Source organism: Stigmatopora nigra, chromosome 8 (genome assembly GCF_051989575.1).
Source record: "Stigmatopora nigra isolate UIUO_SnigA chromosome 8, RoL_Snig_1.1, whole genome shotgun sequence".
Classification (NCBI taxonomy): Eukaryota; Metazoa; Chordata; class Actinopteri; order Syngnathiformes; family Syngnathidae; genus Stigmatopora; species Stigmatopora nigra.
Genome location: NC_135515.1, coordinates 9,096,642 through 9,122,406, shown reverse-complemented (window position 1 = coordinate 9,122,406; position 25,765 = coordinate 9,096,642). Strand labels below are relative to the sequence as shown.

Genomic DNA, 25,765 nt, shown 5'->3' with positions numbered 1-25,765 from the left:
CTCTAAATATGAACAATTTCTATTCACCTCATCCTAAGTGAGTTATTGACTTATTTCTTGGGAAGTGCTTTTGTGATAAACTTAGCAGAACTTTGGTAGCTTTCCTAATCCCACTTTACTTTGGAGTCGTTTAATGGGATATAATTCCAGTACAATAATGCTACATATTTGTGGCTAGGAGTTTACTTTGGGCATTATGGTTTGCCCTTGTGGTACTTAGACCAACTTATGAACAGATTTGCTGTGAGTTGACGTAGTCCACATAATGGAAACTATATTTAGAGATTCAAACAAGTAAGGAGAAGAATAGGGCAGGCCACAGCACTGCTCAGAGTCCAGCTCCTCCATGCACATTGAACATGCATGTTCCTAAACTGGCTGTGCATGATGCTGTACTAATGGTGTTGTACTGGAATTGTTCATTCTACATCTTTGAAACGTCGCATTGAACTCTACTTGTATGCAGCTTTTGAAACCAACTTGAGCGTTCAACCTGCGGGTGCTTTCAGAAGTGTCAAAGTTCCTGAGCCGAATGATAAAACGAAATAAAAGTTTGAAATAAATCAAATGCCTTTTTTTCCTTTCTTTGCTCCCAGTATCTTTCTATCCAAAACTCAGCCAGTGACAAGTAAGGCACTCTGCAACAAGATTTTTTTTGTCCCTTATAGTAAGTAGTATGTAGAAATTATTTGATCATTGGGAGATTAATAAAATGTCTCATGTTTGATTTGACAAGGTGGTTGAGTGGCTGGAGCCTCAGCATCACAATTCTGGGGTCCCGGGTTCAAATCCAGCTCTGTGGAGTTTACATGGGCCTTTGTGGGTTTCCAATGTGTATTGTGCTTTCCTCCCATATTCCAAAGACATGTATATGGTAGGCTGGCTGGACACTAAATTACCCTTAGGTATGAGTGTGAGTGTGAATATTTGTCTGTCTCTTCATGTCCTGCAATGGTTGTCCCCATCTCTGGCCTGGAGTCAGCTGGGATAGGCTCCAGCACCACCTGTGACCCTTGTGAGGATGAAGCGGTTCATAAAATGACAAAAATGTTTGACATGTTATTTTCCAGCAAGCCTAAACTGCATTGGACTAAAAAAAATGATCACCAGCAGGGGTGAGTTCAGAATGAAAAGGAACCGCCCACTTCCGGTGGAGAGAGCAACAGCAAGACGCGGGTGAGTGAGGTTGGCGCGTCCTAAAGGTTGAAGGTTTGCGGACAGGATCTCAACGCGCTCAAGCTCCTGAACAAGCGCAAAGACAAAAGCAGTCTTGTCATACAAAACACAACGAAAGATGGTGAAGATCACTTTCCAGCCTGTCACGGGGCAGAAAGAGAACGATGTCGGCAAAGGCGAAATCCTCATTCCCCATCCGATGGTGAGTTCGAATTCATGTAATCGGGATTCAGTTCTGCTCTTTTGGATTATGTTTTCTTTGTTATGAATGTTTTCCCTCACCTAAATCGGAGCTTGACACGACACTCGATCGCCATTTGCTTGAAAACAAAACATATCTCGGTTGTCACGGCTTCTTCTGAACAATGCGCTTCATTTCATTTACCGTATTTTATTCTTCTCGCAATAACATGCTGAATTAAGAACACTACGGTTCCTTTTATACATTTATGAATTACAGTCTAACCTGGTTTGCAAAGATTGCCCTGTAAATAACCTATAAAACTGCCACTACAATGTGGTAGCAGAAATGCAGCAGTGTTTTTCTGCCAAGATGGCAGATGCATCTGTATGCAGGATCATAATTAAAGTGTTCATGGAAGGATGTCGTCAGTTTGTTGTCGTCACATTTCCGTCTCACAATGCAAGGTCCCGATGGACGGTAAATATTATTTTTTTGTGGGTCTTTTTTGCGAATGTGCCAAGCGTCGGGGGAGATGAGGGGGCCTCGTGGCGTGTCACACTCTCAGCTGGTGTGAAATCCCAAATCTCCATCTCTGTGGGATGAGAGTACACAAAGGTACTGCGGGTAGCAGAATGTGTTAACACTTGCACAGTTGTGTCCTTGTTCTCACGCGCCCAGACTGTCCAAATGTTCCTATTCAGAGTGGAGAAACCAGTTTTAATCCTTCATGCCAAGTGACTATTTTTGGGTCCTTAGACTTGTAAGTGGACCTCAATTTTGGGCTCCAATAAGCCACAGTATATTAACATTTTCTATGGTTCTAGTGTACCAGGTCTCAGTTAGATTATTTTTCCATGACTAATCATTATTTATTTACATATGAAATATTCATTCATTCATTCATTTTATGAACTGCCTATCCTCACAAGAGTCACGGGGGGTGCTGGAGCCCATCCGAACTGACTTTTTACGCTCACATTCATACCTGTGGGCAATTTTGAGTGTTCAAACAGCCAAACCCGTGTTTGCAATGTGGGAGGAAACCAGAGTACCCAAAGAAAACCCACACAGGCCCGGGGCGAAGATGCAAACTCCACACAGGAGGACCGACTTGGGTTCGAACCCAGAACTGTGAGGCCGACGTGCTGGCCACTGATTTTGGGTGTCCACCACCTGGTAATTGGCTGGGATAAACTCAAGCACCCAACGCGACCCTTGTGAGGATAAGCAGTTCAGAAAATGAATAAATTACTATAATGTCATATTTAGAAAGCCCCCTACCCCGTGTTTGTTTTTATTGGTGTTTTTTTTTCGAATACAAAGCAAAAATAACTAGCGTTAAATTCATTTACACTATCTGGACTGACTGTCTATTACTTTATATTGCTCTACACCAGCAGAACTTCCGCAGTATTATTTCTTAGTCATCATTACAAGCGCAGAGCTAGCTACTACATAGTGACACTTCGCCAACAATGGATGGGAAGGCAGATGGCCTGCGAGACTGGAGGCGTCCATGCTTGAGGCTGGCTGCTTTCTCTCCGCCAAGTACTTGCTTCATTTCCCAAGATCCTTGCAACAGGAGTAACAATAGATAGGCTAAAATAAGTGCATTTTGTCGCATTAGAAGAGGGAAATATTAGAAACTCTTGTTAGTATGATATAGTCTCTCGGGATTATCTTCAAGCAGTCTAAAAATACCAACTGTAAATGAATATATTCTTCCAACCCAGACATTGGCAAACTACGGCCCTGTTTATGTTTTATATGTACTGTTAACGGATGCACTTTTTTTATGTGTATCGTATCTTGTGCTGTATGTTGTATTTCCAGGAGGAGGAGGAGGAGGATGAGCTTGTACTACCATTGCGTCCCAAGAAGTCACCTCTTAATGGGCTATGCTGCCTGACATTTGGCCTGGTTGTCTTCATGGCCGGTCTGGTTTTCGCCTCCATCTACGTGTACCGCTACTATTTTATACCTCATGTAAGTTACCATTTAATCTGTTGTTATTGAGCAACATGCATTAGGAAAAGGAAACTGGATTTTCAAATGAAAATCAACCTTTCACGACTTTTTCCTGCCATTCATGTGGTTGAAAACAGGCCCCAGAGGAGAACATGTTCCATTGCAAGGTGGTTTACGAGGACTCTGTGTACGCACCACTGCGTGGGCGACAAGAGCTGGCGGAAAACGTGGGCATATACTTGGCTGATAACTACGAGAAGATAACTGTTCCTGTGCCTCATTTTGGAGGAAGCGATCCTGCTGATATAATCCATGATTTCCACAGAGTAAGCTGACATTTGATTTGCACTATGAATTCATTTTAATAATGGCTATTTTCCAAAAGCCTTGAAATTGGAGCTTTCACTGTCATTTCTATTAAGAAGTGTTACAAATATTTTCAACTTTGTCTTAGAATTGTTAGAATTCTCCCCATTTTGAGGATAAAATTTGTGAATATTTATTACTAGTGGCCCATTGCCAGCATTACTAAAATATGAAGCTTTTGTAAGCAATCTTTAGGTATTTATTGTTTTATTGTCATTTGTTGTAAGCAGCTGTGTTTTGCAGGGATTAACCGCTTACCATGATATTGCTCTGGACAAGTGCTACGTGATTGAGTTAAACACCACCATTGTGATGCCCCCGCGTAACCTGTGGGAGCTGCTCATCAATGTCAAGGTAAGCCAAAAACTATTTTGATGCCAATGTCAATAGGTAGACTCCTAGGTTACTCACATTTAAATGAACGAGTGGGAACAGTCAGTCCAGACACTAATCCTTACTCTATGATTTGGGGTCTTGTAGAAAGGCACATACTTGCCTCAGACCTACATAATCCACGAAGAAATGGTGGTTACCGGCAAAGTGCACAACATGCGTCAGCTGGGGCCTTTCATCTACCGCCTTTGCAATGGGAAGGACACATACCGCCTGAATCGCCGGCTCTCCCGCAGACGTGAGTACTTATCCCTTTGAGGATTTATGCTATGAATTTTACGTATAAAACATGATGGTTCAAAGTCTTTCTTTTGCTTATTTTTTTGATTTTGTGGAAACTATTTCCTATGCAAATCTACCAACATTAGCTTTCTGATATAATTCATATATATATATATATATATATATATATATATATATATATATATATATATATATATATATATATATATATATATATATATATATTTATTTTCTTGAGAAATGAAAACTTTTTGGAGTTTAAAAGCCGTAAAACGTCCAAAAAATACTTGTCCGCATTCATGGCAGAGTGATTATTCATACTAGTGCATTTTTGTATGTTTTTTTTTTATTTTCACAAAAATATGCTTCAGCCAGTCAATGGGTTAAGATAGGTGATCACAATGTCAATATGTACGCAGGAGTCATTGGCTCCATTTTGAATTGTGATCGTATTTTTTGAATTTTGGTGTTTCCCACCACTTTTCTCTCTCAGGCCTCACCAAGCGAGAGGCACAAGACTGTCACCGCATTCGTCACTTTGAGAATACATTTGTGGTAGAGACGGTTATCTGCGATTAAATGTGAACAAGATGCTCACAGGTGTCATGCCAACCAACCTTGGGCACATCCCTCGTCACCTCCCCAGCTACTGTAGCACCCTGTGGATCTGTCCTGTTGCACTTTACCCCCCGCATTTGACGTTATATCTCCGCCTCCTGCTTTTTTTCCCCTCTTGCAATTATCCGTGCTAACATATGATGCAATAAAATGCAGGTTCTCTCACGGGATTTTAACGTAGCCAAGCCTTTTGGCTTCTGCCCTGTGAGAGTTCTACCTTGGTTACTGTCTTTAGGGGAGATGACTTTCCTCTCCTTGTGTTGTCAAAGTGACCTTTCTTTCTTCTCCTAGTCTGGAGACATCTGAGTGTTTAGAGGTATAAAATGTGAAATTCTTCTTTCATCATCACATCGCTTCTTTATCTCTATGTACTCAAAACTACTGATGACTATTTGCTTGGATTTTTTTGCTCCCTACTTGTGCCATTTTCTCTTTGTTAGTAAAAGCGGAACTATGTAACAAAAATAACATCGCAGGGCATTATTGGGTGTGGCCTCCCTCCACCCTCAAAGAAGTCAAAAGCCATGAATATAATAAATGCCCATCATTTTTTATGTAATATATTGAAAATAATGCATTTATCAACCATTTAATAGTATGTTGTAACAGTTTCCCCCTCCCTTGCATGTTTTAGTTGTTAGATGAATAATCTTTTATAATATCTATAAGGCCTTAGTCCAAACTCAAAACCTGGACTAATGTTATTAATACTATAACAGATGGGTGCATATTATTTCATGTTAAGTCAATTCTTTTTTTCTGTAAATATATTATCTGCTTATCGAATCTTGTCTGTGAATAAAGCTCAAAAAGTCTAATTTTGGTTTGTATATTCTTGACCTGAATGTTTAAGAACTGTATCGGAATCATATGCAATGATTAAGCAGCTCTATATTTGAAACTAGAGCGACAAATGTTCCTGGCACTGCTGATAATTAACATGTCACACTACATCATTTACTTCCCTTTCCCCCCAGAGACAATGCAGCACTTCCTTCTGTTAATAGAATGTAAGTATATATGATGAACATCAAACAAAGAAAGCCTTTTACAGGTGAGTCATCAACGTTATTCTAAAAATCCCAATGCCTTTCTTTACTGTGAGTTCTTTCCAGATAGTATATGACATTTAGTAACTGAACTGAATTGATTGTCCATGTTTGCTTCAGACTTGAGGGACACAAAGTCCTGTTTAAGTCCACCTGAGTGGTTGACATCACATTTTAAAAAATAATCTTTGACCTCGAGAGTTCAATCACAGGTGGGTTCTGACCTTCCTATGTTTTGCATGATGCCCCGTGCCTGTGTAGGTTTTTCCTAGGTGCTCCTGTTTCTTCCCACATCACAAAACAACATTATTGGTAGGCTGGATGAACACCAAATTACTCCTAGATATGAGTGTAAGCGTGTGACCCTCGTCCTTGCCGTTGTTAGCAGGGTAAGTCTCCAGCACCCCCGTGATTGTTGTGCGGATAAAGTGGTTCAGAAGATGGATTAGTGTTTTTAGTCATTTTTTGAAGGGGGTAAATTGCCCGGATAGGTATCCACTGAGGGAAATTGGGGTTGGGTTTTGAAAAACAATTTAACATTTTTTACAGAAGGACGAATATTTTTTGTTTGTATATGTATAAACTGCACAATTCTTTAAAAATGTGACTGAATTGGGCAATACTTTACTTGACCAGCAGACGTCACTGTTGAGCTACATATTGATGTCAATCAAGCAACCGCACCCAGACACACAAGCAAGCTGTTCTGTCTGGACAAAATGCTGACAAGTGCACACTTAAATGAGACTCTCCCATTCCTGAAAATGTTACATTTATAAATTATTTATTTTAATACACAATTAAAGAAGTGCCCTAAATCAATATTTCATATTTACTGGTAATTCTGTTGGTTGAATAAACCAAAAATATAATTGCATGGGACTGGTGGACCACGAAATTATTGCCATCACGTTATTGGAAGAGAGGAAAGCACTTGATGGTGTGCTTCAAGCCACGTACACCACAATTCTAATTAGGAGACCAAAAATACAATCTCACTCTGGCCAGTTTATTTACAAAATGCGATAAATCAAAAAGAATATGCACTACTTATATAAACGAAGACTGTATTTCTTCGCTCCATACACTGCAAGCAAGTCCTTTCCAGCTTAGTTAACATAGGCACTTTGTAAGCTGCAATCAAGAGACATATACCGTATGTGAACTGATGCCTAATTCAAATTGTAAAGCTGTAAAGCGACATATAAATCTTAGAAAAATTCGGAGATCGTCGCAATATTCAAATCTCAGCTGTCTTTGCTGTTTGGAAGGATCCCATTGTTTTATGATTTAATGGTTGTGGTAGGCAGTGCAATAGTAAAAATCGTCATTGCAATTATAAACTTCAATGCAGATGCTTACATCTTATTAATTACTTAATTAAATTTCTGAACCACTTACCCTGCATGATTTTAGGATGTACAAGGAAAACCTTACGTGGAGAATACTCATACAAGAACAGGGGGAACATGCAAACCTGACACAGGATGGACTGAACCTGGAATTGAACCCTTAATGTCAGAACAATGAGGCTGGTGCACAAACCATTGGGCCTGAATGTAGGCTCTGCAGTTGAGGTATAGTAAATCTATTAATATTGTGTTTTGTAAGCAAATAAATCTGAACAATTGTTTATTAGAAAGGATAGATGATGGAGTGTCGGTTGCCCTAAGCCCATCTGTGTGTGTGAGTGTGTGTGTGTGTGTGTGTGTGTGTGATAGAGAGAGAGAAATAGAGCGAGGGAGAATAAGAGAGAGCGAGAGCTTCTCAGCAGTGGGTCAAAAGTGGGAGGTCATGACCTTGCTGACCCCATGGAAGCCAGGATCATCAATCAACTGGAGGCTGGACAGAACAGCAGGAGGTACACAAAAGTACACGCACACACCTCCTCACACCCCCACACACACCATACGGAACGCATCCCTACAGTAAGAAAAAAAATGCTCCCCCAACAAAATCCTTAAGAAAACAATACTCTGAAATAGAACGTATTAAGCTAGGATAATTAAAGCAAAGAAAAAACATATATGCAGTACAGAGCTCAATATTTCTGATTGGATAGCTTGATAATATATTATGAAAAGCAATGTGGGGTCCAATTCATACTCCGATTCTATCAGACATTGCAGAAGAAAGGAAAAGTGAATTTTCTTTCCCTGTGCTGTTCACATTTTAGCGTTCCCTGCATTCCTTAATCTATGCTTATAAATAAGCACACACAGCCATGCTATCATGGTTATCAGCCAGCACTTGCAGAGTGACAGGCATGCTTTTTCTCTCCCCACTCATTGCCCCCCCTAAACCCCCCGCCCTCCAGCCTGTCCTGTTGATCAATGAGGAAGTTCTTGGGCCTCAACTATTAATCAGAGCCTATCGGCTATCTGTCTGCTGAGCCGACCAATCACGGCCTACCGACAGCTGGGCTATGAAAAATGTGCCCTTTTGGACTCGGGGGTCTAGAAGTGGGGGGAAGCTCGCTGCTCGAGAGGTGGGAGGTGACTGAGCACTTTATCTCATCTGAGTCGGGTCACGGCTGCAGAACTGCACTTTAGCCACTTTACAGTGGGCGCTTAACATCACATTGACCCCACACACAGTCATAGAAGACTCATAACTAAAGGCCTTTAAGCACTGTACATTTACAAACAAGTGCATGGCAACAAAGCATCTTATCTTTAGAAACATTGTCAGTGTACTGATGTGGATGAATAAAGCAAAAATGGAGTCAAGGGGGTGCAAAATGCGCAATGTTTGAGTTGAGGCTAAAGGCCAGGACAACTGTCCAATGATGACGACCTCACATCACACCTCAAAGCTTCATCAAGGCGCCACCATCTTGCTTCTACATAATCACCGCTCTCACACTCATCCATTCACATCTTATTGCCATGATTCGATTATATCTAATGCTATTACGCTGCTCCCCATCTCCCTCTCTTCCCCTTTGTCTCTCTCTCTCTTTCTCTCTCTCTCCAACATCATGGATTCCTTGCAGATCTTATTAGTGTGTGATGTGGGCCAGGTCTGCGACTTTGGATTTATGAACCTTCAGACTTCTCTCCTTTAATCTTCCTGTCTTCTTCCTTTCCCTTCCTGGATCTGTCCATCCATCATTCCCAGGGTTGGCTGAGCGGAAGAGTATTAATCCCTCCGTCCCATTGCTCTCCCCTCCGGACAGATGAGGCAGTGTAAGGGAGGAAGATGATGATGATGCTAAGGGGAGGAAGAGCAGAGGCGTAAGGGACCCCACATTGCTTTTCATAATATTTTTTTAGCAGCGTTAGAATAATTTGTATGCACATTTTCGCCTTCGTGGGCCATCGCTCATAGTTTCTAACAGATTGGTGTAACCACACAGGTGCAAACGCGGAGGTGGATAGTGTGTATGTGTGTGTGTGTGTGTGTATATTTGTAAGTAAAGAGATGAACTGTTAAAAAAAACAACTAATTTTATGATGGATGTTGCCATTGCCAGATAGTTATTGATTTAACAGTAGTTTATTGTAGTTAATGTATTTTGCAGTGATGTTGACCAGCAATGCATTACTCCATCCTCATTTCTTACGGTAGTTTCATTGGGTTGTGCAGTGAGGATTTTTTTTGGGGTGTGTACCATATTTTTCAGACTACAACTCATATCTGAGGATAAGTCATATTCTGAACCACTTATCCTCAAAATGGGCGCGAGGAATGCTGGAGCCTATCCCAGCTAACTACAGACCTGCAAACACAGTAAGGATCCAACTGGGATAACACAATTGACCTAAGAACTGTGAGACCAATGCGCTAAGCATTTGGCCACCCCAATTATTTAATTAATATATTTAATTCATTTGACCAATTTATAAATAGGTGATGAGGAGATGGACAACCATTCACTCTGACACTCATACTTATGGGAAATTTAGTGTTCAAGCAGCCTATCCTGCATGTTTTTGGGATGAGGGAGGAAACCGGAGCATCCGGAAAATAACCTACGCAAGCCCAGGGAGAACATGCAAACTCCACTCAGTGAGGATGGGATCGAACCCTCACCGGGCTGCCCGCCAAATATAAATTGCCCGTATATAAAGAAAAATAATATTGTTCGAAAATCTTTACCATATCCATACTTTATCAAAATAAGCCTCTGGACCTTCATTATCTAGGATAATATAGAGCCAAAAATGAAAAGAATAAAAACTTTTGAAGCTTACCTATCCTCTAGTTCTATAATGAACCATCTATTCTACAGGAAAGTTTTGCAAACTACAATAATGCTTTTGAAACAAAAGATATATATAACCACTGAACAGTAATCAATTGGAGACATTGGTCCATTCGATAAGCTGAGTCTTCTTAGCCTTGAGCTTCCCAAAATGAGTTGGAACAAATCGAGTAAGGCCAAAGAAATATACTTGAGAGCGGCATTCGGGGTAAAGCCGCCGCCCCCCTCCATCCACGCCTGTGCACTGACAGGTAGATTAAGGGGCGTGATAGATACCCCTCTCTCTATCAGCTTCTCTCCATCTCCTTCTCTCCCTCCGCCCTTTGCCTCCCCGCCATCCATCATGGCGGCTGGTGTAATTGCGGCTGCGTGGGGCTGGCAGAAGGAGCCTCCATCCATCTCCTTAACAACAAACAGTCACGAGGACGGATGGTGCTGCGCTCCCCCTGTTAATCTCCATCTATAAGCGGCAGGCCAGGGGAAGTGGAGAGGGAGATGAGGAAAATAACCTAAGAGTGAAGTAGTGTTGCCTAGAGGGAGAGCGCGACTATAAGGAAAGAAGAAGGACAATATCCAAAAGTGTGGAAATACAAGAAGAATAAAGAAAGAAGAACGGCTCGTATTGTGGGGCGCTAAGAGAACTCTGCAGGAAAACTTCATAAACAAGCTGCCGCACGTGAGAGTGCATTTGGCAGTTGAGAGAAAATGCGAGGCCGAGCAAAGGAGGGGCTCCAAATTTATGTCCGTGCAGCCAGATGACCCAGAAACTAGAGAGGCGCTGGCTCATAAAAATGCACTCTCTGCTACCCCTTAACTTTTCCCCTTCTCTGTTTCTTTCCTTCATCTTCTCATTCCCCACACACTTCTCTCCATCACGCTGACACGCGGGCGGTGGAGGGCCAGTTCTCTGATGTTTCCGATGGTTGTGAAGGGTTTTCCAGAGGTCACTGGAGCCGTATTTTCTTAATGGCCAAGTCACCAAGTCAACAAGGCTGGGTGGCCTGGTTAGCTACCTCGTCTTTTGCTTCGACTCTAAGACTAAACACAGACATTTCTTGACTACCTTGATCTTATACGTAGCTTCACATTTATTTTTTCATTCAACTGTCACACAATGCCCCTTTGGAAATGATGTCAAGACAGTGTGAATTCCTATCATGCCATCCACGACCATACATTCATTACACACACAGCCTAAACTATTTCCTCATGGAGGGCATCACCTGCAGCCTAGAATAGAAGTGCCACCAAACCGAGCCATGGTCATGCATGCAAACGTAAGCATGTCCTTGCTTTGTGCACTGGGACATTGACGTGCCCACGTTAGTAAAATATCTTGGGAATATTGAATACAAATGATTAAACTTGCAGGTTAATGGAGAAAAAAGTAATCCCTGTGTATTTAATTAAGGAAGTTTTACAGAAGGATATCTGGTCAATGTCTACTGATGTTTTCATTTACCATGTGTCCTCCGAAAATAGACCCTTGTGAGGATAAGCGGTTACGACATGAATGTCTCAACATCCAAATTTAATGCTCAAACATTCAGAATACTGCTATGATTACTAGGTTAGAATTATTGGCTTCAAAACCAAAGGCTCTTATATAAAAGCAAACATTTTTATTATTATTGTTTATTATGCCCCTTTGGAATAAAACATTACTTTATTTAGAAAGAAGTTATAATTTTCATTCTATCTGTTCTATTCCGGAATAATACATCTGAACAAGATATGTTCACAAATTTGCATATTTATCATTACTAAAAGTACAACTATAGTACTGCATATTGTTAAATAAAACTTTTGTAGTATTTAGATTTAAACCGTTGGTTACAAATACGTTTAAAGTGGGTCGCTGCAGCAAATAAAGAACTACATTATATGTTATTAGTGGTTGGTCAAATCTGCATGCAAATTTTAAAATTGTCTCACTTTAAATAAAGTTGAGACACTGAAAATGGGATTGGACCCCTCAATTCTGAAATTTTAGGCCAATGTGTTAACCACTCAAGTGCCACATTGCCCTGGAATGAGATTATTTTGTGTGGTACCTAGGTAATGTATTTCTGACAGCCACACCTGATTAAAAATAAATTTAAAAACCTAGGTAAATTGAAATCAAGTTTCCCCATTAGATATAGAAAATGCATGATACATTTTTTGTATCCACTTGGGGAAAAGTGTGCAATTTAAAGTTTATAATACAGCACCACAACAAGAAAATAACTTTATTTTATTAATTATACTTTTTCAAAAATATGTATCAATAGGGGGCAATAAAATTAATAAAGACATTCCATTTACATTTTGATCAAATCTGATCCCTTTCCAAACACACCCCATAAATTTGATGTATTAACTTTCCACACAAACTCTTGTAGAAAACCTCATTAGCATGTAAAAAGAAGTATCTCAAAAGCAGTGAATTGGAAAAAAAATGTCAATTGTCAGTGTTAGTAATCTAAATTAATACACATCAATAGTTTTTTTCCCTTTTTGTATTCAACTGTAAATGATCACTTAGATGTAACAACAAGCAAACGCTTGATATGAAAATACAAACGCTCCACACTTAAAAAGTCACTTTTTAATCCAGTTTAACAACTTTTATACTAACACCAGTGGTTAGTATAAGCGGCTCAATGTAGGAGGAGCTCGGGGGCTGTGATCAACCCCCCGGGAAAGTAGCCCCCTGCAGAGTAAAAAGACACCGAGTCCTTGCCGCATGGTTCTTCCAAGCGACCCCATGCAAACTCAAAGTGCACGCCGCCCACGGAGCCTCTTAGACGGGCTGTCTATTGAAGTGCAGACGCCTGTTGGCCCCTCTCGGCATGACCCGACAAAGAGTGATGTTTTGAATAATTATTATGTTACAGATGTGTCATTTACAACACAAGGCTTGAGAGAGTTTTTTGTTTTTGTTTTTTTGTTGTTGTATTTTTTTGTTTTAATGTTTTTTTTTTCACCCCATCCTAATTGAAAATAAAACATTCACACCAAGGAGGGTGGACCAATTGGCAACATTTGGGATGTGTCAAAGGGGTTTTCACTTATGCGGACACTAAACTACTCAGAAAAGCTATTATTAGAATTGAAATCCCATGTCAGGAAGCACACTTTAACTTTATTTATGACATCCATCCCAAGCTTTACCGCAATTAGTTTCCTAATTAGCTTTTCAACTCAAACAGGAGCTTAAGGATACAAAACATGACAGATTGTAAAATTATTAACACTCATTGCACTCATTGGTTGCCACGGATGATCGCTGCCAACCATCCCGATCAAAATGCATTTAGACGCCCAGGGTTGTCCATTTCCTGGCAAGATGTCTGTTCTTTCATTTAAAATGAATGGGACATTTGTCGTTGTCAATAGCATGCAATTAATTGAATGCTATGAAAAAACAATATTGTTATTGGGAGTCATAAGTAGAGTGTATTTGGGTTTTTACAATTGTTTTTTATTATTTTTTCCCATTATTTGTTTTTATTTTTATTTACTTTTCTGGGGACCTGGGTTCAATTCCAGGTCGGTCCACCTGGGTAGAGTTTCCATGTTCTCCCCGGGCCTGTGTGGGTTTTCTGCAGGTACTCCGATTTCCTCACGCAGTCCAAAAACATGTATGATAGGCCGATTGGACACTCTAAATTGCCCCTATGTATGAGTGTTAGTGTGAATGGTTGTTTGTCTCCTTGTGCTCTGTGATTGGCTGGCCACCAATTCCCAGTTTTATTCCCAATAAAACAAGAGATCACACGAAACAAGGCAAAAAGCCATGGGCATAAGAAGCAAAAAGCTGCATGAGGCTCAAGAGCCACATGTGGATTACTAAGCATATAGTCTCAACTGCACATTTCATGAAGTAAATAACCCACCTTTTCACGTGGTCACGCAAGCTTTAGAATTGAAATTAGAGTTGTTTTGATGCCCTTATAAAAAAGAAAAGAAAATGAGTGTGGGGTCTTCTCTGGCGTTGATGATAAGCAAGGGGAGGAGTAAAGGAGGAATGGGCGGAGTGATCGGAGGAGAGGGGGAGCAAGAGACCCCGTCGCGTTTTGACCCTCCGAAACCTTCCCGCACACCGCCACCACGACCACCACCACCATCACCATCTCTACTCCTCCTCCTCCACCTCCTACTCCTCCTTCTCCTCCTCTCCGCCGAGCCTGAAAACACAATCGCTCATTCCCACCAGTGACATTTTACAGCCCGTCGCCGCACGCTGCGTGCACAGCGAAACACAAAAAAAGCCCATCTTTGGAAGCTCGATCCCTCCTCGGAGCCTTCCTGACCTGCACCGAGCATCCCGACGGCTCGTCGCCGGAGCGAGAGGCGCACCGGGCAGAAGCGGGGAGGATATACAGCAGCCTCCTCTCTCCGGACTTGAAACACGACTGGGACACAACTGGAACATATCATTCAATTAGGTGGGATATTTCAGCCACATTTAATTCCTTTATTAGTGCATTCTCCTGTTGTAGTGGCCTTTTTTTATATAGCATTTTAGGCTACGGGAGCGTTTATATTGCCAGTGTGCACGTTGTAAACCCCCTTCGGGATGCTATATGTCTTTATTTACGAGCACCAATGCCATCTTTCTACGCGCCTGCTATAAAATGCAAATACACAGGCTGCAAAAGACACACGAGCTGCGACTTTATGTCTTATAAATATTGAAAAGAGCATTTACCTTTCTTGCAGGGGCACGGAGGCTGAGACAGCTGGACTGTAGCCGGGGAGTGCATCATCATCATCGTGGGGAAAGAACCGACTGGCGGGTCGCATGGAGAAGAGGGTACGTCCATATTTCATTTTATTATTTAATGCTGCATGTTTAAACTTATTTGGAGGAATGATCTCAGATGCTGACTCTAGGCTGATGCAAATGGCAGGTTTTAAATAGTAAAACACTAACTTTTGACCCTCTATTTGACAAGTGATCATTTCTGTCAATAGGACAAAACATCACCACTTTATATTTGGTAGAAATATCTATGATCATTATTATTATTGCTAGAACTAATCAATATTTCAAATCACTGTTTTTATAAATGAATTCGCTGGAAAACATGTTTAAAAAACTCTTCAAATAATAAAAGCAGAAATACATTAAATGAACAGTCATGATAACAACAGTCTAAAGTAAATATTCTTAATAATTTAAATAGTATTGAACTATTTGGATGCTTTTGGTTATCATAGTCATTATACTGACAATAAAAGTATTCAATTAAATTGACAACTATGGGCAAGCAACTAATTTAAACTAATAGAACTATGTGAAGCATCCTCTTTCAGTGCTTTTAATGGTGCTAGTTGTCCAATCCATTCTGACTGGGACTTTTGGCAGTGATTATTCGCTAGCTCCCAGTTAAAATGGATTTCACGTCTAGCGCCAACAATGGAAGCCAATGAGTGCCTTAATGGCTTATTGCAGCAAGTCAGTGCTGATGCAGTTGATGAATGTTGGTTTGTCCTTTCGTGAAACTACAATGTTGCTTGTGCCAATCTAAATGCACACAAGGGTTAGATAGTGTGGGTCATTAAGAGGAGGAGAGCAGGGGCGGCTGGCTGTTCAACTCGGTAAGTAGGTCACTTTTTTTGCTACACTGATTCAGAGGCATGGAGCAGGAGAAGTGAGGCTGCAGGCTGAGACCTCACAGAGGAGGGGAGCAATTAGAGATGGACACATACACGCACACACTGAACATTAAAAAAATATATATGCATGTGAAAAAAGTGTTTAAAAAAGTGTTGATTTGCCCATTGTGTAACTGTTACAAAGCTGCTGGGCAATAACAACCCTTTTTTATACACTGTTTTTAATTATTATTTCAGTTTTATTTCCCTATTTTGGACTTGGTTGTATCTATGAACGATCTTTGTTTAAAGTTTGTTAAGTTCACTGAATATTTTTTTAATTTGGTTAAAACTGCCCGGTCTAATTAACTTTAAAGAATGTTGAAGCACCCTTTTAGATCAAAATTGGTGTCCTGTAAGAATTGCGAACAAAAAAAGGCTTATTTTGTTGGTCATAATAGTGCGCTACTATCTTGAAAAATAGATGCTGTAAAATCATTTCAAATATTTCTGACTGCTTCTTTGGTATTATTATTTTCAGTAGACAAAATAAAGTTTTTAAAAAAAATCTCATTATTTAACTTGAAGTGTTTTGGTTGAATCAAAACAAAGCTATCTCTAAAATGGGATTATTTTTCCTCGATGTATTTTCCCTGCCGCCGGCTGTACTTTTTAAGGCTCCATTATCTGTTCAACTAACACAATTACGTCTCGCAATAAAAATGTTGTCTAGCCTCTTGCGGTCCGTTTGTCAGCTCTGCGACTTAAAACGGGGGAAATTCGCGGAATTTGTCATCTCGAGCTTTGCGCTTTGATCCGCTTGACGCAGCGAAACCTGATCGGGGTCATGCGTAAAGAGAGGCGCAATCCGATAGCGGTCATTGTGTTAATAGTCAACCTCCATAAAACTAGAAGGTGTCTCGGACCATGGCCTCAGAGCAGGTGCTTTCTGTGATCCCGATGCCCATATGGGACTATGAAATGCAACAATTCGATCAGCCATTTAGGACAGTGCATTGGTTCCCAAAGTATGGTGCCTTTATTTTGGGAGACACCTAGGGTTTTGCAGATGGGCTTGTTGTGGGGGCGAGAACGTTGGAGGTGGGGGAACGGGGGGTTAATCAAGTAATGCAAGCGTGAAACATTAAAAAAAACAAGTTGGAATATTTATGAGTACTTGTAAATACACAAGCAGTGTCCAAACGCCTACCTTAATACAAAAATAATTTAAAAAAAAAACAGCTCAGATCTGATTTACTAATATAGCATATGATCTAAATTAAATGACCAAAATGCTAGAATCAGCAATGCAACAAAACAACTGTACTTTTTCTGACTATTCCAATAAGGATTATTTTAGTTAGATGAGCAAAGATGTGATCGCAGTGTTGTAAAATATGACACAAATGTAAAAATAAAGAGATAGTTGACATTTTATGGGAATCTGCAACGTTGCTGGCGGTCTCTGATTGTCTAATCTCTTTATGTTAAACTCATTATTAGTGGCATTCACATGTAATGGAGGGTCATTGTCAATGTTATTTATTTTTTTATATAGATATGAGGATCACTGCCCTCACTGCAGCCTCTACAACCACAGCATGCAAAGTCACACACTTTTGCGGTAAATCATAACCTTTGTGGTACCCCACAGAGAATAGTCCATCACAGACATAAACTACACGAAGCAGATCATAACTTTTATGGCGTGTTTAAAATAACACTAAAGTATAGAAGAAAGCGTCCGGCCCACCGGAGCAAGTTCTGTCGGAGCTCTGTTGTGATCTCACTTGCCCTGCGGGACTGTGACAGGAGTCCCTTTAATCCAGTAAGAAGAAAAGTAGCGGGAGATGTGCTGACCTGAGCAGCCACAGAGAGGGAAGCTGCAGTGGGGCACAAATGAGCTCACTAACGCAGAGAAGGTGCAGGCGTGCTAGCCACATGTATATTGATGATGCTTTGTGTGCATATGCTACGTAAGTTGATGCTCCAGCTCTGATTGTGCCACACTGTGATTGTAATATTAGGGGGGCTGATAGCAAACCACAATGAGGCACTCATAAATCATATAAGGTTAAGGGATCAATTAATCAGACCTTTCTTTCTGATAACACTTGCACTAACAATGGTCCATCACAGGGGTGAGCAAACTTTTCGGCCCGGGGGCCACATTGACTATAAATATTTGACAGATGGGCCTGGTCAGCACAAGATACGATACATATAAAAAAGTGCATCCGTTAACAGTACATATGAAACATAAACAGAAAAAAGGACTAAAGTATTATCATACTCATCACCCATCATTAAAGTAAAACGTATAAAGTACAAAGTAAAGTAAAAAGGAATGTATAAAGAAATATTTAAATGTAATTAAAAAAATATAACTTGGTAAACTGCAAAACTAGCTAGAACTCAAATGGAATGCAACTTTATACTCATCACTTTCTCATTATGTCAATATTCTACACGTATAAAAAGGCTTAGAGACAATAAAGCTACATGTGTTTGATCTGTTTTTGCACCCCAACCCTTAAATTCATATAATTACATGATGTTTACATCATTTTCATTGTCGAATATGTCTCTTGTTTTCCCTTGTCGACTAATCAATTCTCTGGCAGTATGAAGAGCTGGTGCACTACTCAGGGACGGAGGGCATGCCGATGGGGGTCTACGGGGAAAATGTCAGACAGCTTGCAGCCCCTCAATACGGAACCGCTATCCCGGACTCCCTCAAACACCACAAGGACCAAATCTATGGGTGCGTTTGGTATACTGAAAACCTTCCCTTGACCCGATGCGTGATTTATTTCAAAGATTTTAAAACAGCGTAGGGATTTTGAAGCCCATTACCATTCAGCTTGTGTTTGTCTTCTCTATTTGACGTTTACAGCTGTCACTTTCATAAATACTGTGCCATAAAATGAATTCTCACACCTCCCTTGAATGTATGGCTTTCACACCTTGTGTCAACTGTCACTGTGTTTATGTTAAGTATGTTAACTGTTTGACTGTGTGCGCTGGTGTGTGTGTGTGTGTGTGTGTGTGTGTGTGTGTGTGTGTGTGTGTGTGTGTGTGTGTGTGTGTGTGTGTGTGTGTGTGTGTGTGTGTGTGTGTGCAGTCACCCACTGTTTCCACTGCTGGCCTTAGTTTTTGAAAAGTGTGAGCTTGCCACCTGCTCCCCCCGGGATTCCTCCTCCCTGTCCGCCACCTCCCACCTCCCGGGCATGACAAGTCACAGCGACGTGTGCTCCTCAGAATCCTTCAACGATGACATTGCTGCTTTTGCTAAACAGGTGAGTGACAGAAGAAGAAGAGTCAAATACACTCCAACATGGTCTTGACTTACCTATTTATTTTGTAGATTCGTTCAGAGAAGCCCATCTTTTCTTCCAATCCTGAGCTGGATAACTTGGTATGGTTGTTTTATATGCTTTTTTTTATTGGATGAAATCTCGACAGAGAGTTGCACTGGTAATCAATTTTCTTTCTTTTCACATATAGATGATTCAGGCGATACAAGTTCTTCGCTTTCATTTGTTGGAATTAGAGAAGGTGGGTTGTTTGGTGTGCAAAAAGCACCATTTCTGACTTTTTTTGTTTTGTTTTACTCCTATGAGGCACTCAATAAACGCATAGGTTGCTATTGATGGTTGTTCCCTTATCAGATTTTGCTAGCCAAGCTTATTTCTAATAGCGACCTTGACACATTTTGCTACCACTATTTTCCTATAGCTCCGTCCATTAGAACTGTGACCATCTTATCGTGTTAATGTTACCAAGGGAATAACTCGTATTGCTTCTTTTTGTGGGGATGCATATTTTGATAGTTCCAATGCACCTATCAAAAATGCATTCAGTACTCAATACATTAAAAAAAAACACTGACATTCACCTCAAGACTCCTGAGATGTTGATCACAGCTACTTTGGATGCATTTTTCCTCGTTACTTTTCAGTGGGAACATATTTTTTAATGATTCCACTGTAAACAATCACATGAATTAAAATATTAATATAAGGACTTGACCTAAAAAGAGTTAAAGGTCAATATTTTATTATCTATCCAATGTGGTGACCCCAAAATAACATATAATAACAATAATTTAAAAATGTAATTATCATTACTATTGAGAAATGTAGTAGAACAATTTTGTGTGTGTGTTTGACTAGTAATTATAATTATCTAAGTGAATGTTAGGCATTAAGACTCCCTGGACCAAAAATTATAATCTTCTCATCTTATTTTCAGGTGCATGACCTCTGCGATAACTTCTGCCACCGTTACATCACTTGTCTGAAGGGCAAAATGCCCACGGATTTGGTCTTGGATGAACGAGAGGGAGGCTCTAAATCTGACATGGAGGACTTTAATGGTTCCTGCACCAGTCTGTCAGAACAGGTGAATCATCATATAAAGTTAGAAGATGTAGACTAGTAGAAAAAAAAAATGGGAGAACATTTGCCAATGTAATAATTTCCACTCACATCTGCTCACTTTGTTTCTGCAGAATGCAACATGGTTACGAGAGCCAGATGAATGTGCCACCACTCCTTTGGGAACCCCAGGCACCTGTGGTCTTCCTTCACATAGCACCGCAGACAACTGTAGTGATACAGGTGAGCTGCTACATACATGCAAAAAAGAAATAAACAAAAAACAATCTTAATTAATGTCAACCTCCCAAATATTGTCTTCAATACAAGACACAAGCAATCCTCCGCCTCACAGCAACCACAAATCACCAACTCTACTTTTATCATCTTACTCTATTTAATATAACTGCATTATTGAATTTCTATTCAATCCTTTCTCGTGCGCCTTTTTACGTGGCTGTTGAAAGTACTAGCCATTAAACGCCCTCTTTTGATTTTACAACGACAATAATTTTTTATTTTAAAATGCAATTTGATTTCATGAGAGAACCAATAACTCAATTGGCAATTTGGATATTTGCAAGTCATAAGTCAAGTCGCACGTTTTAACCTTCCAGTTTTCAGGGAAGTCCAGAATAATGCTGGTAGAAATCATCCCAGACAGCCGACAAAGGTCACGTTTCATGTTTATGCCTGAATAATTCAAGCCAAGTGGCAGGCTAGCTTTTTCATATTGTTTAACGGTGTTGTTTTAATTAAATTGTAATGTCTCTCATCTCTTTTTTTCCATTTAAAGAAAAACAAGCCTTTCAGTTAGTTACATTCACTCCAGTGATAATCAAAGTGCTGCATTCACTTGCCTGGAGGGTATAGGAAGTCCTACTATGACACTTGCAATTGCGTTAGGATATGAATAGCACATCTTAGGGCTGCAGAATCATGTCCAAAAAATATCAGTAGTGTAATGATATTTTATAATTATTTCTAAGATTGGAGACCACAACTTCTGTTCTTTTAGGTTTTTGGTGTAGAATTCATAACTGTTTTTAGTTTTCAAACAATGGGATCATTGTTTTAAAAAAAAAGAAAAGAAAGAAAAACACTTTAACATTTGTGGCTGTTTTATTTTTATTTTTGTGAAATCCATTAGTGTAAATATGCAATAAATAACATTCATTACTGAAAAACATTTGTTTTTATGAAAGATATGGCGAGTTGTGTCCCTGTTTCAGACTTATTATATGGACAAAGCCCCTCTTAATGCATTTGAGACATAACTGTAATCTGATGGGAAAATCTTAAAGCAGTCTGAGACTCTTTGCCAGGAAGGGAAAAAAATAGGATACAAAAAGTCACGTTTGTCTTGATGTGTGCCAAACTGAGAGATTTCTGGTGGCATGGTATTCAAAGGTGCAAATCTGGATTTCACTCAAACAACAAAACGACAGATCTCCGTTGGTGTTTAACGCCTGTCCTTTTTGCCTTATGACCTTTTTTAAATAGGCAAGCAGTTGTAATACTATAAAATCTCACTTTGTCCTTTGATTAGCTGAAAAAAATCTAGTTTTTCGGGGCCTAAACTACATTTTTTTTCTTTTCACCTTAAAACGAATGGCTTACTACCATGATTGATGATGATAACATGTAAAGTTTCAAAATGTAAAGCAACAAGAGTGGTTCAAGTGAAGTCATATGATTTACAATGTCTCACATTAGGCTCACTTTCATTTTAGGTGACGGTTTGGACACAGGAGTGGCCTCTCCCAGTACAGGAGAGGAAGATGAATCTGACAGAGAAAGGAGAAACAACAAGAAGAGAGGCATTTTCCCCAAAGTGGCCACCAACATAATGAGAGCTTGGCTTTTCCAGCATCTGACGGTAAGAAGCAGTCAACCTTTTCTGATAATCCTTACTAATTCACAGATTTTAGTCTATGCCATAGTTTTACTTACATGGCAAGAAATATTAAATGGCGAATCGGAGCGGTCAGTTAAATTAAATGGAGAATATGGGATTAATTCAATAAATATCAGTGAATAATTGTGGGCGTGAAATAAATGGGGTGTGTAATTGTCCAGGAGGTTGTTAGATTGGTAATTAGTGGCTAAATGAGGCAGGGCAAATGTTGCTTCCCTCCGATTGTTCCACTTTGTGCCGTGGGTGTGTTTGCATGCATGTGCATAACACACACACACACACACACACACATGGAAGGTTTTTTGTTGTTGTTGAAGAATAGGACTATGAACGTGAATTATGATGCAAAGTCATTGGTAATTAACCTGAGAGTTCCCATTACTAAAACCACTAATTAGTTTTTCAGAGATATTAAACGTTTCACAGATAGTGGTCACAATAGTAAACAGCTATTCAGAAGTTGACACTTGAAACCTTTAGCCTTTTAAATGTTAAGTGACTATTTTTCATCATTTAAAAAAAACATAAATATTTGAAATTAATTTTTTTATCATTATACATAATTGTGTTTTCTAATTTTTTGTAGCCTATTTGACTCTTGAGACAATAAAATGTACAGAACATGAATGGATAAATATATTTTTTACTTATAAATACATTCATAAATTATTACAATGTTAATTCAAAACAGAATTAATTATGTGAGGATGAATAAAAACAGATATGCAAACTGGTTATAGCCCCAAACAATTTAGTTTATTTCCAGAGTATTTAAATATTCACCCTTCATTGTTAAATAAATTGAAACTAGAACGACTGGCATTGAATTATCATCTTTCTTTGCCATTGACGTCTGATTCAATCACAGTTAAAATGTATTGCCGTCAATGGCAGTTAATGAGTTAAATAGGTCCCCAGTATGGGTGCGTGTTGAATGGGTTAAATTGACTGACTAAAATGAAATGTTTACCTATTTTCACATTTCTTTAAAGTAGTAATTTTAAGAAGATAGCCCTGCAGTATTTGTTTGTTTTATAACGACAACCCCGCCGTGTGTGTCTTCTTTCAGCACCCGTATCCGTCAGAGGAGCAGAAGAAGCAGCTGTCACAGGACACGGGTCTGACCATCTTACAGGTCAACAACTGGTCAGTGTCCTTCCTGTCAAGCAACCTCTCTCCCATTTTAGTCAATCAATGAATAATCACTTGCCTTGTTTTAAAAAAACATAAAATGTCATCTATCAAGTGCAAGGATTCACATTAAAGCTGTAAACTAAACTATGTAAAGCCAGCATTTTGTAGCTTTTTAAATCTCAACTGGGAATATTTTGTTGGATATGAATGCGAATTAAATAAAACTCAGCCTTTTTATGAGACTGCAATGAATTCTAAATATAAAGCCGATTTAAAGAGAGAAGGAACATCCTACCAAGCATTTTGTTATAGGAGCCGTGGCGCAATAAAATTGACTTTCTCCAAGTTCATAAAACAGAATAGCTTATCAATATCCAATATTAAAATTATTGTCAGCGCCCCCATTTTCTATTAAGCTTTTTCACAGCCTTCTTTTAAGTGCTTAGAATTTCAAGATTCAGCCATTGGAGTTAATAACAAATAATTGATTCCTTTCTATTATCATAATTGTGACCATATGACACCTCACCCTCGCCTCCCCCACTCCACACACACACACACACACACACACACACACACACACACACACACACACACACACACACACACACACACACACACACACACACACACACACACACACACACACACACACACACACACACACACATACAAGGCGTGTCCATCCATGGAGTTCAATCAAGTATCACAGTGTAATCAATAGAGGGTCTGTCCTAACGTTGATTTACTCTCCCCTTTGAAAGGGTTAAGCGGTTGTAAAAGGGAAAAGGTTAACAGTAACCTGATCAAGCCTTGACAATTCTCTCTCCATTCAGGTTCATCAATGCTAGGAGGAGAATTGTTCAGCCTATGATTGACCAGTCAAATCGCTCAGGTTAGTAATTTCCAGTCACTAAATGTTTTGCTGTGTTTGGAGCTGTCAACTCAGGTGGTGTCTATTCTCTTTTCCTTTACAGGTCAAGGTGGTCCTTACAGCCCAGAAGGTGCAGCTCTTGGAGGTTATGGGCTTGATGGACAAGCACACCTTGGCCTCCGCGCTGCAGGTATTACCTACTAAAAAAATCAATGTATTCAATATGTATACATACATAGTACCAGAGCCGCAGCTCTGTGTTCGATCCCTAGTTGGCAGCTTTTGTAGTTTACCTGTCTTACATGTCCGTAGTCTGCGTTGGTTTTCTCCGGGTACTACTGTTTCCTCCTACATCCCAATTACATGGATGATAGGCTGGTTCTAAACTCTAAATTGCCTCTAGGCATGATTATGACGATGAATGGTTGTCTGTGTACTTGTGCCCTGTTATTTGCTGGCCATCAATTCAGGGTTGCCTCCACCTGGTGCCTGTAGTTGGCTGGGATAGGCTCCAGCACCCCCTCGTGATGAAAAGCAGTGTGAAAAATGAATGAAAGTTCCCAACGGGTTCCACATTGTTACCTCCTATGGAGTGGGTTGAATGGGGCAGGCCTGAATGCCAATTATTAGTGGAATTCTCCACCTCCTCCCAATGGGCATTCCGAGAATACTTCTTCTAGATTGCCCTATAGATGTTGACAAAGATTTTAAAACAAAGACTAACCCTAGCCCAACCCATTGCCCTGCACTAGGTCTTCAGGGGATGGCATCTCTCCAAGGAGACTATCCCGGAGCTCTGCTCTCCCAAGCAGCCTACCCATCCCACCCAGGACCTTCTCTTCACCCATACCCTGGCCCACACCCGCACGCTGCCATGCTGCTTCACCCACCGCCACATGCCCACCCCACAGAGCCCCTTCTTGCACAAGGACTGGACATACATGCACACTAGCTGTGGAGGGAGTCTCTATGTGTGTGTGAGGAATCAACCACACTATTTAAAAAGAAATTTAAAAAAAACAACGACACAAATTACTCCCAAGAGTTTACATTCCGTACGAAAGACAATGACCTCAATGTAGCGCTCGCAAATGCCTACACACAGACACGCATACATACGGAAAAAAAATAACACACACATGATTTAAGCCATACCTCTTTCCGAGTAGAAGTGCTTCCTTCGCTCCCATCGTCTCCACTGTGACCCGTGGATGAGACCAATGCTTTAATCTTTCTATCCCATTATGCCTATTGTTGGACCACCGGAAGAGATACACCAGGATATACCAGATAACTTTAAGAAACAATTCTTTACTGGATGCGACTTCATCCTACGATCATGCCTTCTTCAAACTCTGTCTTCCCGCACAAGTGACTACCCACAAAAGAAAAAAAGGAACCTGCAACCCTTCCCCTTTACTTTATTTAAGGCTGATTTGAGTTTTTACTTATTCTATTTTTGTATTTATGTATGCCATTCTTGGCAGTTGCAGTTTGACACAAGCTTGTTTAAAATCTTAGTGCTCTTCCTCAGCATGACGCTAAAACACAATGAATGACTTCCAGTCTGCCTCGCTCTCATACCACTCACCTCCTTAATATGACAACAGGTGTCCATTGCACGTGCGTGCACACACAAACTTACACACACACTCTCATGCGACAAGCTC

The 25,765-nt window shown here is 40.1% G+C and overlaps 2 protein-coding genes across 3 annotated transcripts; both read left to right on the top strand.

Moving 5' to 3' along the window:
- The first annotated feature begins 1,134 nt into the window (after nucleotides 1–1,134).
- On the top strand, nucleotides 1,135–5,766 carry itm2ca (integral membrane protein 2Ca). Its single transcript, XM_077722415.1, has 6 exons — nucleotides 1,135–1,378; nucleotides 3,194–3,346; nucleotides 3,466–3,654; nucleotides 3,938–4,048; nucleotides 4,175–4,325; nucleotides 4,824–5,766. The coding sequence occupies exons 1-6, from the start codon at nucleotides 1,295–1,297 to the stop codon at nucleotides 4,907–4,909; spliced, it is 774 nt and encodes a 257-aa protein (XP_077578541.1). The 5' UTR covers nucleotides 1,135–1,294; the 3' UTR covers nucleotides 4,910–5,766.
- An 8,448-nt stretch (nucleotides 5,767–14,214) lies between these two features.
- On the top strand, nucleotides 14,215–25,231 carry meis3 (myeloid ecotropic viral integration site 3). Of its 2 annotated transcripts, none has more exons than XM_077723215.1 (13): nucleotides 14,215–14,637; nucleotides 14,912–15,005; nucleotides 18,415–18,554; nucleotides 18,915–19,089; nucleotides 19,158–19,208; nucleotides 19,298–19,348; nucleotides 20,045–20,194; nucleotides 20,304–20,412; nucleotides 21,903–22,048; nucleotides 23,157–23,233; nucleotides 24,058–24,116; nucleotides 24,199–24,285; nucleotides 24,848–25,231. In XM_077723215.1, exons 2-13 carry the CDS (start codon nucleotides 14,994–14,996, stop codon nucleotides 25,045–25,047), a joined length of 1,257 nt encoding a protein of 418 aa, XP_077579341.1. In that variant the 5' UTR covers nucleotides 14,215–14,637; nucleotides 14,912–14,993; the 3' UTR covers nucleotides 25,048–25,231. The 2 variants fall into 2 exon arrangements, with proteins under 2 accessions (XP_077579341.1, XP_077579342.1); XM_077723216.1 differs by having other exon boundaries at nucleotides 20,304–20,417; nucleotides 21,908–22,048.
- Nucleotides 25,232–25,765: the final 534 nt, after the last annotated feature.